Source organism: Lagopus leucura, unplaced genomic scaffold (genome assembly GCF_019238085.1).
Source record: "Lagopus leucura isolate 7727_CA_CO unplaced genomic scaffold, USGS_WTPT01 Super-Scaffold_100024, whole genome shotgun sequence".
In the NCBI taxonomy this organism is placed as follows: Eukaryota; Metazoa; Chordata; class Aves; order Galliformes; family Phasianidae; genus Lagopus; species Lagopus leucura.
Window position 1 is genome coordinate 1,152,745 of NW_024962276.1, and position 13,870 is coordinate 1,166,614.

A 13,870-nucleotide genomic window follows, 5' to 3' on the forward strand; every position below is an offset into this window, starting at 1 on the left:
CGTCAGGCTGCATTAATCAAGTCAGCACATTTCCAAACAACAACAATAACAACAATCAGGCTGTGCAACAACGACAGCATGCTGCAGGAAAAACAGCACCCAGACACAGACGGAGCCCAGGAGCAGTGGGACAGCCTGCTCCCACATCACACCACTGCCACCCACACCCCATCACCACGGATCCCAGTCATGGCACCAACTGAGTCCAGCAGCAATCTGCCTCCTCCTGCAATAGGCTCAGCTCATCCACTCCTGGCAGCACGCACATCTATTTTCCGCAGTACCTCAAATCATTACGGCCATCATTTTTTCCTAATTTGTCCCAGCTGTACCGTCTGCAAAGTCCTTCCTCCCAAATCCATATATAAATATGCCTACCCAAATTTTACGTGAAGATCAAAAACCATTAAGCAGAAAGTATAGCTGTTCTCACTCCTAGCGAGAAGGCAGAACTCCATAAATTTGAGAAGTCTGCTCCGGATGGGATGTGCCATGGGTTTCAAATAGGTTCCATGTTTTAAGGGAAATACCTGGATCTAGTAAAGAAAAAACAAACAGAATTCAACAGGCTGTCTGAAAACAATCCATCCAGAACCTGAATTTCCTAATGATTTATTTCTAGAGAATATTTCCATTCTCCATTCACCATGGATTATCAGTCTGGAGCCATCACTCCAACCATGTGATGAGGATGCAAAAAAAAAAAAAAAAAAAAAAAAAAACAAAAAAAAAAAAACAATGCAGAGATTTTGGTGAAAACCCAGAGACAAATGAGCTGGGAGGAGTGTCAGGTGGTAAAGAAATGGGAGAGAAATGCCACTGAAGGAAACTGAAGGAAAAGTATCTGCTACTGCAGGCACAGAACCCAGACAGTGCTATTAAAGCCCCATCAGCACAACCCATTCTCCAAAGGTCACTTCCAGCTCTGCATCCAGCTCTGTGCCCTGCTGCCTGGGATGCTGCTACATCAACAAGGGAAGGCAAACAAAGTGTTTAAAAATGTCAATGGAAAACCAAATCTTCCTGCAAAAGGAAGCCCTCAGATATGCCCTGCAGCACGAGAGAAGCCGCGCAGGGAGCTGGGCAGGACCTGGTGCCAGCCAAATCAAAGCCTGCTAAGAGACAACTGCAGCTTCCCTTAAGTTGCATGTTTAGTTCTTAAGCACACAGCTGGCCAGCCACTGAAGGACAGGAAACACTGGACGAAAGCCAGAGGCAGTGCATGGGGTCACAGAATCATAGAATCACAAGGTTGGAAACAACCTGCAAGATTATCTAGTCCAGCTGTCCTCCCATTACCATTGCTACCAGCACTTGCCTACCCTTGATTCCAGCCTGACCCAAATGAGCAGCAGTCAAGGACCCTGATCCAACCCAAACACATCCAATGAGCACACAGTGATCTGGTGGCACCACGTCCTTGGTGCAAGCCATGAGCAAGGCAAGTTTTCCAGATAAAACAGACGCAAGTGCATTAAGGCATCAAAAGCATGCCAGCTGCTGTGGATCCAGCTCAAGTACTACCACTGCAGCCTGCAGAGGGAAACAGCTCCTGAGCCCATGTGCTGTGTGGCAGGGCAGTGAGCAGGCACAGGCACGAGTTCAAAGCCTCATCCCCTCAGACAACTCCAGACAGCATCAGTACTTACTCATCTTCAACATCAGTGCAAGGTAACTGTTGACACGAGGAGCAGCACATCCTATTCAGAGATTTAAGTGCAGTGCAAACTTTGTTTCCCATTTCCACAACAGCAGGAACGGTCACTACTTGACAGATGGAAAGGTGATGCAGAATAATGCATGCAATTGCCCAGAAATGAATTACTAGCAGACCAGGAACCCAGAAGTATGCTGCATAACCTTTTTATCACTTTAAAATAAGGTTATTTCTTACTTTCCCCTTGCTGTTCAGCCCTCCCCAGCCTCCTCATTGCTCTGTGTCCTTCCCCCAGCAGGAAGCAGGTAAGATTTCCCATACAAAGGACAGACACTGCATTACCAAGCAGGACTGGCTCTGCTTTGGATGGATGTCGAGTATGAAAAACACACACAGAAGAAAAGGTCAACAAAATAACGGTGGGCTGCTTTCTTGCAGCCACTGGAACAGTTTAATTGGTCTGACTAATGGCTGTCACAGGGCGAGCATCACACAAGGTAAGTTTTGGGAGCACAAAGAGCTCTGTTATCCTCTGAAGTTAGGAGGCACAGACAGCCACAAGCCAGTACTGATGGACTTGCTGCTTCGGCTGCCACAAGGCAGAGGGGCTCAGCAGCAGAAGCCCTCCGTGCCAGCCTTCCAGGCATTCAGACTGATGGATGAGCACTGTCTCTGTCTAATGGCTACATCATCATTAGCTCTGACTCCACGCCATTACTCATCTTTGAAGAAATGCCCTTCAGGTCTGCTCAATGCACTGCTCTGCACGGTGCAGAGGTGACAGAACACACACATCCTTTTTGGGATTCCAACATCAGAAACTACCACGAAGAAGGACAAGCAGCCATGCCTGCACAGTGCCCTACAGTTCTGCCCACAGCTCCTTCTGAAGTTACCCCTACATCTACTGATGGGGACCGACTGGATCACACTGGAACAGGCTGCCCAAGGAGGCTGTGGATGCCCCATCCCTGCAGGCATTCAAGGCCAGGCTGGATGTGGCTCTGGGCAGCCTGGGCTGCTGGTTGGCAACCTGCACATAGCAGGGGGTTGAAACAAGATGGTCATTGTGGTCCTTTTCAACCCAGGCCATTCTAGGATTCTATGATATGATCCTCCCCATCTCATATGTGTGATCCAGCCATAAGACACAAACTGGACAGACAGAATTAAGTATAAAAAATTCATGCTGGTGCCTAAAGAGTAAAACAAAGCAGACAAGGACTTTAGTGGCTTTGATTATAGAGACCACACTTCTTCATAAAAGACCTCAAAGACTGCTTTTTCACAGATTTCCTCCTGTCCTCACCACAGTGGCTGGATTTTTTCTTCTCCTTTATTTTTTTGCTTTTAATTCTGAGCACCCAGTAGCTCCCAATTCTGGTTCTTGAAGTTAGTTATTAATCATTTCCTTGCTGGCCATCACACAAAATAAATCCAGCTAACGTGCTTCTCATAAGCTTATCCCTCACTGACATTTCATTCTCGTACAGGCTTGAGGGTTTGAATATTTAAATAGGTAAATATTCTTTTGATTAGTAGAATAAATGATTCTTGTTACTTACGGCCCTTAAAAACAGTAAGCCTCATGAAAGTGTTCAAATATGTTGGCACAGCTTTTACAGGATTTTGTAGCTTCTCCTGCAAAATGTGTCTCGGCAGCAGAGAGTTCAACTTAACAAGCTCACATGCTTTTAAATGCCTCTCCCACAGTGACATATGGAGTTGTAACAATAAAGCAAAGGTGCAACCAAGTCAACTTGTTTAGAATTTCTGCACATGAAGTTGAATTCTCCCCAAAATTAACTATCACACGGATTACAGTTCGGTCAAGCTCTTATAAAACCAAGCTGGAGCGAGCATCATCCTGCAAATAAAGGAATCAATAGATCTCTCGATGCCTAGGAAGCTTGGACTCATTGGTTCCAAGACTGCAGTGTCAGAGCAGTGACCTTGTAAGACATTTCAACCCATTATACAGGGGGGGACACCCAGGCTCTTTCTGTGCAGAAGGGCCTCAAGAGCCCACAAAACACGTGCTTGGTTTGTAATCCTACAGCTGGCCTTTGGGTGTCTATCACCAGACCCATACTTTCCAGGATAGCTCAATTAACGACATCTGCTGTCTCTGCTCCCTGTGTAGAGCCCTGGGCTCTTCACCTGCTCCTTATCTGTCCCATAAGGACAAATCACACTGTGACAATGCAGGGCTGGGCACAGCCTGGTGCCATTGTCCCATGTGGCCACGTTGCAGGGAGGTAAATGTGCCTCCCTTGTCCACATCTGGACACTGTGGAAGCCCACAGCACAAGCGGGGACTCCTGGTCTGTCAAGAGACTTCAGAAGGAGGAGGCTGCTCTCCTCTTAATTAAAGCATCGATGATTTAAGCACCACTTGATGCCATTCAAAGCTCCTGTTATCAACCCCTTAAATGAGGAACTGCAGAAATCAGGCAGCCAACCCAAGGCCACAGAAGGTCAGTGGCACTCAGGAACAAAGCCCACAGGTCGTGCAGTGATGCCAATGCCAACCTGGTGACCTACCTGCAATCCTGGGCAAAGCCCAACAAACATAAAGAACATCTACGAGCTTTTTCATTTTCCAGTCAGTCTGTTATATAAATGGTCCCCTCTGAACTGGGCTGAATATTGCCAAAATATGCACGGATCAAAGGAAGAGGCTGTGAAATTGGCATTGTACAGCCTCCTCCCACCAGGAGATGAACAGATCCAAGCTCCAACTCGGGACATATGGGCACTGGGCCAGTCAACATCACGAGCAGAGGAACAGGAAAGGGGCAACCAAATCCTCCATGTTATGAGCTCGTAAGTGCTCAGAGATCACTGTGTGAAAGGAAGTAATGTAAAGCAGTAAATTAGCAGTGTATGCTTTGACACTCTTTTAGAGGTGTCACCTACCTGCGTAGCTGATCATGTAGACACGATGCTGGATGCGGCTAATTAACAGAGCATTCAGCATAAGATGAAGTTGAGCTCCCGTTGAGGTCAGTGCAGAAACAGTGGCACTGCCAAAGGACAACTCATGCCACTCTGCTCTCCTAGAAGCACGTGGCTGCCTTGCTCACAGGCTGATGCAGCTATTTTCGGGAGCAATACCTCTCCTCTCCTTTGATCCCAGACAGACCTTGGCTGAACTTGCACCAGATGGACACATTCCAGGAAGCAAACCCTCCCCGAGCCGCTCAGGGCCGTGACCCCATGGTGACAATCGCACCTACAAGCAGCCCACCACCAGCTGCTCAGCCCTGCTTACGCATGTTGGGATACAGCCAAACGTAGCATGAAATCCTTGCTGTACTGCCTTACCTTAGGAGCTTCTTACCAGAACAGATCTCATGGAACTCATGCTCTTGCTGTCCCCTGTATATACATAGGGTAGTGAATAAGCAAAGTGGCTAACACAGTGCTACCTGGAACAATGCCATTGCTCCATCTAACAGGCAGCATAAAATGATGAATTTAAAAAGCAGCAGCTGATTTTTAGAGACAACTTCCTTTTTCTTTATGGCTGATCCAATCTTTTGAACGGTTTTCTGAACTGGCACCATTTTCACTACCCTGGTCTGGTATTCAATGGGGAGGTTGGTGGCCCTGCCTGTGGCAGGGGGAATGGAGATTCGTGATCCTTGAGGTCCCTTCCAACCCAGGCCATTCTGTGATTCTATGTGACTTTCACCTGCTTCACACAGACCAAACACACAACCGAATCTCCTCCCGCTTGCACAAACGTAACACATTAATTAATACAATCCAGCATTCACATTTCTCCCTCCCACACCAGCTCACAGACATCATCCTGGTCTCGCCACAGAGAACTGCTATGCGCTTCGTGTTGGTGCAGCTGAAAACTTGGGAGGTAAATTCTGGTGTATGGATGCAGCACTGATTGGATTGAATGATTTACTCACGATCGGGCTGCGAAGCACCGTGACTGAAACACAATACGTTATAAATCACTCCACAATCTGCTGCTGCCTCCTCACACGCTGTTGTGCCCAGGCAGATTCAGGCTTGCTCAAGTTTCCTTAATCCAGACAAATTTACTGCTTCTCAGCTTTTACTTACATATCCACAAAGGGTTCTGGCTTTAAATCTCAGTAGAAAAGCAAAAACTTGCACGTCCTTCTGTATCGATGGCAAATAAGCCCAGGAACTGCAGGGACTGATTGCCAACCAGCTTTGTTCATGTTCTCCTCACAAAAATAAAGCTTGTCCAGGAAACGAATTGATCTTCATTTGCTTTTTGTAAAGATTATAAACAGGCTTAGAAGAAAGCACGAGTTCAGCCCTCTATTCATAATGCCACTTCCTAATCACGCCCCATTCACTGACTGCTTATTTCAGTTGGTATTTTGCTGATTCAGTCACACATCTTCTGGCAAAAGGGATTATTGATATTAAATAAATTCTATCTGCCCCGTGAAGTAGATGGAAAAGTGAACTATTTTCTATTACCTGAGAATCTTGAGGTCTAGCACTATCTGATAAAGTTTTATGTTTATAGATTCAGAACATAAGGCTCTCATAAATTGACTTGCTCATCATTAAACCTCTAAAACTCATCAAGTTTTTCCCATGAAATCTCTTTCTGTTTTGTAGTTTCCCTAACTCTCACCTCATTTCCAGTAACCACTTCTCAGAAACGTTGTGCCTTACGTTTTTACAATTAAAGCACCAAAAACATGCACTACGATTTCAGGATTTAGGTATACACAGGCATTTCTAAGTGCACATCACTTACTCAGCAAGTTGTAACAAGAAATGATCTCCTAAACTGTAAAAACAGAACGTGCAGAGCAGGATTTATTTTTGTGACAGGCTCTTGTAATAAAGTCATTAGGTTCAGACAGGTCTAAGGGACATAAAAGCCAGAGCCATTCTCAGTGTCACATCCACTTACCCGTCTCTCCCCACGCACACAAGCTATTTCACATTCATGAAGGAACAGAACGCTGGGAGACCCTCAGACTAGGATTTCTTGAATGGCCCCAAGCTGGGGACAGTAGGGAGGAAGAAAAGTAATGAGTTTTAGAATTATTTCAATGGATTCATGCTTTGTGTTGACTGTCCTTCAAGACACATTGCTGACTGCAGGACAGATCACCCGCTCTGCGTCCTTCTGCCCATCCCTGTCGGCTTTGCTGTGCTGCTTTGGATGCTGGAAAACCAAATAAATGGTTTCAGGCTCTATACAGGCAGACAGCAGTGCTGGACCCACACCTCTCCCTGGCTTGGCTGTGAGTTTGCAACTTATTCAGCAGGTCCCAAAGCAACAGAACTGCTCTCTGCAAGGCAGGCAGATGGGTCAGCAGCACAGACTAGCAGGCTTATTTTCCTTTGGAAAGCACTTTAGAAGCAGCATATCCAAAGCTTCGTTTGGTTCATGTCTTTTCGTAAGCACAGCGTAGTCAGAGGTATTTGTAACAGGTATTTTTCAGTGCAGGGGTTCAGACAAGCACAAAGCTAGTTGTTAAATTACACTAAAGCTGTCTTCCACCAAAGCACACATTTAACACTTATGTTTGCATTAGTAAGTGTTCTACAGCACACTTCATAGATAAAAGTCTTCCCTGAAGCATCATGTTCCCAACTCAGAACAGGGAACAATTCTGTAGTCAGCAAGGGAAATTTGACAATTAGTGGAACCTACTACGAGAAAAAATTAAGGTACTGTGTATATAAATCCACAGCCACAGCATTTCAAGATCACATAAGGCAGAGTAACAGCGCCAACAGAATCCCACAACAGCCACTTAACAATCCCCAGAGCCACCCTCCCAGAAGCATTTTCTTACTGACTGGGTTAAACGGAGCTGCTAGGACTTGTAAGCACTGCAGCTTTTTGTCACTTCTGACTCCACACAGAGCTGTCAGGCAAAGGATACTGCATCAAGCAAGCAGCAGTGAGGAAACTGTCTCTGTAGGGACTTCACTTGCCCAGCTTTCAAGGAGAAGAGTTATTGGAAGTCCAATAATCATCTCTGCATACATATGCACAGAGATGCACTGAAGAATACAGATCCACACCAGTATTTATTCAGTAGCAGAGTGGTTTGTATCGCGCTGGCAAAGCAGTGCAGTGATAAAGCAGACAGGTGCAGAGTTCTTCCCCTGTGCAAATCTGGCAGAAGGCAGCAGGAGCTGCAGCATGGATGCAGACATCACATCCCAGGCATCCAGTGCATGGGGCTTCAGCTCTGCAGCTGAATTCATCTTTGTACCCCAAACCTCAGATTTGGGGCGGGATGGGTTTGGCACAACCTCCACGTTCCTTTGGAGAACACAAGGAACACGTGCAGCCCAGCAGAATTAAAATGCCTGAAATTACAAAGAGGTAGGAGAGATCTGGAAAGACAGCATGCTTGCATAGAAAATACTTATCAAACCACCTCTGAACAGCAAAACGATCCAGCTTTGGTAAGCCCTTCCCTGAGACACGCTTTCCTCACACCACTCCCGGCACCGACACTCGCTGCTTGATTTCTTTGCTTTCTCTCCGCAGAGATTTTCCAGTGGCATCTTTCCAAGTACTGGAAATTACTGCTTTGTCCACGCTGAAGCCACAAAAAAACATGGACAGGATTTTTCACACACTGCTGGTTCAGATCACAAGTATCTACTAGGAGAGAGGAAATACTCTAGCACTTTCTTTCTAGAGATTCATTCCCGTGTTCTCTTCAAGCACGACTTCCTACTTGAAACACTGCCATAATTTTCCTCCTTCTCAGAATCACAGAACTGTTTGAGTTGGAAGGGACCTTTAAAGACCATCAGGTCCCACTCCCTGCAGTGCATAGGGACACCCACAGCTCCATCAGTGCTCAGAGCCCCTCCAGCCCAACCTTGGGTGTCTGCAGGGATGGGGCATCCTCTTACTCAGCCTTGGCTCCTTGCTAGCTTTTCCTTCAGTTCTTTGAAGAAGAAAATTACTACACCCTGTTTCTCTTCTCCTTCCTATTGTTTGTACATAGGATTACAACAGTTTAAGAAGAGAAAGCCTTTGCAAAAGCTAAAACTCTGGACACAATGGAGAAAGAGCTCTTTTAACCTCTTCTGTCTGCAGTAAACAGCAAAGACTACAAAGCAAGAGTCGTGAGTCTATTTCCCAGCAAATATTACCATGAAATGCAGTTTGTTTTAGCCTTTTAAGCGCTGTCCTTCTCCACAGATTCATTTCATTGAGCCTGGTTTAACACCCTGGGGCAGGACGTGACTAAAGAACTGGCATAATATCACAAATGTGCAACTGCCAGCTACTAAAATACTCGAGGAAACCACCAATAAGGAGCTCTCACTTGCTACAGTAATGTTTGCAGATCTCAGCCACAAGAAAAATATGCTTGGAGGGGAAAAAAACCCAAACACTGTGTTTCAAGAACAGCTTGAATGAGCTTGCATGCCTTCTAGTTTGAAGAGGAAATGAGATGCTAAGATAAAGTGGATGCTAGATGTGTGGAGTACAGGGCAGTCTCCTCATCATCCTCCTCCTCCACTTCCTCCTCCTAATCATGAAATATCCAAAGGCAGATGAGGTCTCATAGGCAAGAAGCTCAATTACAGGTCTCCTATAGCTCACGCTCCTGGACAGTCCTGATGTAACCAAGTCATGTCCCCCATCATGACTTTCCAAAGGTGCATTCCATTTTGAGTATAAACAAATATATATGTATATATACACACCATTTTTCAGTCCTGTAACACCCTGCAACATGAATGGAGGCTGAGATCCACAGGAAACACATGGATCTGCCCCACAGCAAAGGGCAAAGTGCTCTCCAGATACCCCAAGAGGAGCAATGCCTCCTTCTACAGCACGCTTTCTCTACCCCAAAACACATTCTTGCACCCAGTATATACAAACTGAGTCACAAAAGGGTAAAAATCAAATCAAAAATTGATTTGGCTCCTGTAAGTTTCCAGCAAACAACCCAAAGTCTCCTCTAAAACCCTCCGTCCTTTCCACTATAGCCCAAAGAGTTTCAATCAGGAACAACACAGCAGGCTCTGATAATAAAGCCAGGTGATGCTAACAAGCCCAAGGATCCCATGCTCCCTAGAAATACAGGTGTGATTCAGCCATGTGAGACACCTGAGTGTAATGACTCTGACTCAACTCCCAAACATGCCATTAAAATCAAGTTACTGATACGTAACTGTTTGATCTTCAGCAATTGCTTCCAGGCGATGGTCTAGCTCTACCCAAGGCACTGCTCTAAGGCTGTGTGGACCAGCTAACAAATGCAAACCTTTCTGCCATGCTGTGATAAAAATCAGCAGCAGATCACGTTCCCCATGCACTTGTGCTTTGCATGAGCCATGTGTGAGAACTGAAATGCAGGCAGTGGGAAAGGATGGGGTTTCCTTGTTAGAAAGCCCTCAAAACCTCAGCAGACTAAGCTCGTGGAAATTACTTTTCGCTTACGGTTTTTCCCCTTCACTTTAACATCGGGGTTGAATTGAAGTTTGCCTGCATGAGAACAGCTGCTCGGAGATTTGCAGCAGCAGGAGTATGTCATCTTCACCCAATGATTCAATAGTCCTCACAATTGTGGGTATTATTTTTCTTAAATCTACTCCTTAATCCCATAATGCCATAAAATACCACTGAATAAAAGCTTAGCAGGATTCCAGAAAGGAATAGACTTTTAAAGAGATAATGAGAACTCCACGTTTATACTGGATAGGATAGAAAAGAGAATAGAGAAGACAACATAGCAGATGGGCAGATTATTTCATAGTTCTCCTTAATATGATTTCTTCAACCAGAAGCATCTGGTAATTCCACTATAAGAGATTAAATACTGGATAAGATGGACAGCCAGGCTGATTTAATGCAGCAATTTTTACTCTCTCGTTACATGTAGGAGGGGCTCCCATTAAATCATACATCAACCAATTAAAACAGAGGTGTGTAAAAGCTAGCATCGAAGTGGGGAATGCTAGCAGCCCATAGGGTCCACATAAATAAAATATTCACTTTCAATAAAGAAAATAACAGACATCTCAATGTCCTCTCTCCCCCTTTATAGGCAGGCAGAAAATCAGAGTCCTAGGATGGCTTGGGTTGGAAGGGACCTCAAAGACCACCCAGGTCCAACCCCAGTGCTGTGGGCAGTGTTGCTAACTACTTCACTGAGCACCAGGTCGGATGCAAAATACAATAAACATATGCTATATCAACAACAAAACTCACAGACCAGCAGAATCCTTCCCAATTTTTGCAGGAAATCACAGATGAAGGTATTTCCAGACCTTATGTACTCCCAGGACACAAAGAAATCTCATCTTAGGGTCCAAAAACCTAATCAAGCTAGCTAGAAATGTGTTGCTTATGCCTATCTCATAACCCCACTGTTCAATAGCTAGACTTGAAATGAGGTCATAGAATTATAGACTTACTAAGGTTGGAAAGACCTCCAAGATCACACGGTGCAACCAACACCATGTCCACCCTTTCCTTGAGCACCTCCAGGGGTGGAGACTTGGTGTATTTCAGCCGAAAGAAAAGCTTTCCTGGGCAAAGTGGAACACTTCCAGATTCCCTCTGAACGCACAGCGCCTTTTTTGGAATCCATTCAGCATAAAGCCCTGCGCTGCTCAGGTGGTGAGGAGCAGGACAGGTTTTAAAAAGCAGAAAGTTAAAAGGAAAGGATGTGAGAGCCACTACATGAGCAGCTCAGGGCCATCAGCATTCTGGACATTGAGCAGCCTTTAGCTGAAACAAACAGGCCTCACTATTATATTTAAAAGTAATACATGCTTTGTAATGCTTATCAGCTGGAGTGTTTTCAACAATTTTTCCTACTAATGCTGCAATTTCAAAACCATTTAGGCTAATTTCCTTTGCCTTGAATCTATTTTAATCAGAGACCAGGATACTTGACTTAAATGGTTTGCATTAAACCCTTCATAAAATCAGCCATAAAATTGCATGCACAAAATAGCGAATGGATCTTGAAGTCAGAAGCAGGAAAAGCTGAAACTTTTCAAATCCTGCAGCAAAATGAAGCTTATTTCATCACCACATCAAGCTTTCTCTTAAGATACCAAGAAAACTGATCTAATAAAAAATACACACACCCAAAAAACCCACCGCCCTGAAGTTCCTGCATAGAAAAAAATCCACTAAGCTGCGCAACCCACAAATTCTCTCCTCCAAAGCATTATCCCAGCTCCAAAATGATGCGTATGTTAATAAATTGCTGTGTCTGCTCTGTCCTCTCCACCGCCCTCCCATGAAATGACTGATGGTGAGACCGAGGAAAATACAATGCAAACCTAAAAATGTCAGAATTAATCCTTTTCTTCCCTCGAAGATCTGAAAAAAAAAACATTAATTCTCAAATTAATTCTCACAAAGTAATGCTGGCTCTGCTAGAAGTCAGAGTTCTGGATGAGAAATGAAATAAGAAATTCAGACTCAGGTAACTGCTAGAGAAGGTCTCACTTTAAAGGATTTGTCATTGTAGTGAGATTTGCATATCATATAGCCAAAGGTGAATTTCTACCTGCAATTTATTTTGTCCAGACAGACCATAGCAGCAGATTGGAGGCTGGGCCTCCATGCCTTTGAAAACTCATCCAAGTATTTCTGTTGTCAGTGGTCGACAGCCTCGGAAACCATGAGTGGCTGCTTGAAATTCATGCAGCATGCCGAGAAGTGAAGGAACAAAAGCTCTCCATGCTCTCACATCGTTAACAATTTGCCAGTACGCTGGAGACATGTAGCTGCATCCCCTTGCTGCATGATTTTCAATGGTTTGCAGATGCCAAGCAATAGCTCTGTCACCACCCTAATGACACAGGCATTTGGACATGTATCTTTCAGAATCTAAATCTCTCTTAGCTATTTATTTTAGTTTTTTCAATCGGAGCTGTCACTCCAGGCCTAGAAAATTTGTCACTTTCCTATTTTGAGGAGCATGCTGCTAGCCATATCTAAAATTAACTTTCATACAGATAACTTTCACTGCAGCTTTTCTCACACTCTTAACAATGATCTGGTATCTCATTTAAAGTGAGATGGTGCTTAGTAGGTAACGTTCATCATCACCATCACCTTAAAAGGTCTATCTAGTGAAATAATATAGAGAAGGTATTGTCAGTGCATCCACCGAGCCCAATTCCACTGTGTCTGGACAGAGGTATCGCTGCTCAGGAGACATCTGCTGCTCTTTCTGCTCAGTTTTTGAAGTCCTTCTGCCACCGAGGTGCAAAAGGGTTTAAGAGCTTCAGCTCCCTCCTTCCCATCAATCCTTTAGGGGCAGTTAAAGCTCAAGAGGAGATTTCCACCAGTGTCCCAGGAGGACTATGCTGGGAGAGGCGTGGAGGCTGCGCCGACTGCATCTGCTGCTCATCGCTGAGCACTGCGCTGAGAACGATAAGCAGGGAAGAGCAAACAGGATCCCACCAGAACATGAAAGCAACCATCGGCCCAGGCTCTCAGAGCGGCACGAAGCCAGCAGTACTTACTTGGTTGGACGATAATCTGGTATGGAACGGTCCAGTGAAATTTTCTCACTGAGGTAGGAGTTGTAGCCATATTTCTCATGGGGTCCCTTTGCTTTCTCCTCCTCCTCGGGGGACAGGGTGGCTGGAAGTCCCCCTTTGCCACGTCCACCATAGCCTTCGATGAGACCGAGTGACTTGGACAGACCTTGAGAGAAAGAGAGCCATCGGTCACTGCTAAATTCACCACTGCTACTTCCAAGTCAGAACAGGAACAAAAGCAATCTGACAAGGTGTTTTATTTTGCTTTTCTGAGAACATTCCCAATTCTAGTCCTTTGACCCAACATAGGAGGGAAAATGAGTCAAATTCTGATATTCTTCACCGGTTCGAGCGTGCTGCTCCTGACAGCCCTACCACCAGCATCCAACTGATAACCTGTACCAGGAATCCATGCATTTATTTAGCTGTTAGGAAGGTTATTCGGGCCCCCTTCCCCTCTAAGAGAGGTAATTACACATGAGGTTAGATGTCCCCAGGAGAAGGACAGGTGGAACACAGAATAAGAATAAAATTGGGTTGGTTAACTGCCAGCTGAATCAGTTTTCGCTCAGGATGAACAGTGAACAGCATACAAATGTTATGGATTTAAAAACAATTTCCCCTCAAAGCTTTCTTATCTTTTATGGTATAGCATACCCAGACCTTTATCAAGCTGAATTATTTATTTATATCTGCATAGCT

At 44.9% G+C, this 13,870-nt stretch overlaps 1 protein-coding gene across 1 annotated transcript in view; it reads right to left on the bottom strand.

Moving 5' to 3' along the window:
- The window catches only part of GALNT17 (polypeptide N-acetylgalactosaminyltransferase 17), a 181,923-nt gene that overhangs the window by 122,071 nt on the left and 45,982 nt on the right, over window positions 1–13,870 (bottom strand). Inside the window, 1 exon segment of the mRNA XM_042879916.1 lies at window positions 13,151–13,334. Within this exon segment, the coding sequence (XP_042735850.1) occupies window positions 13,151–13,334 (184 nt within the window).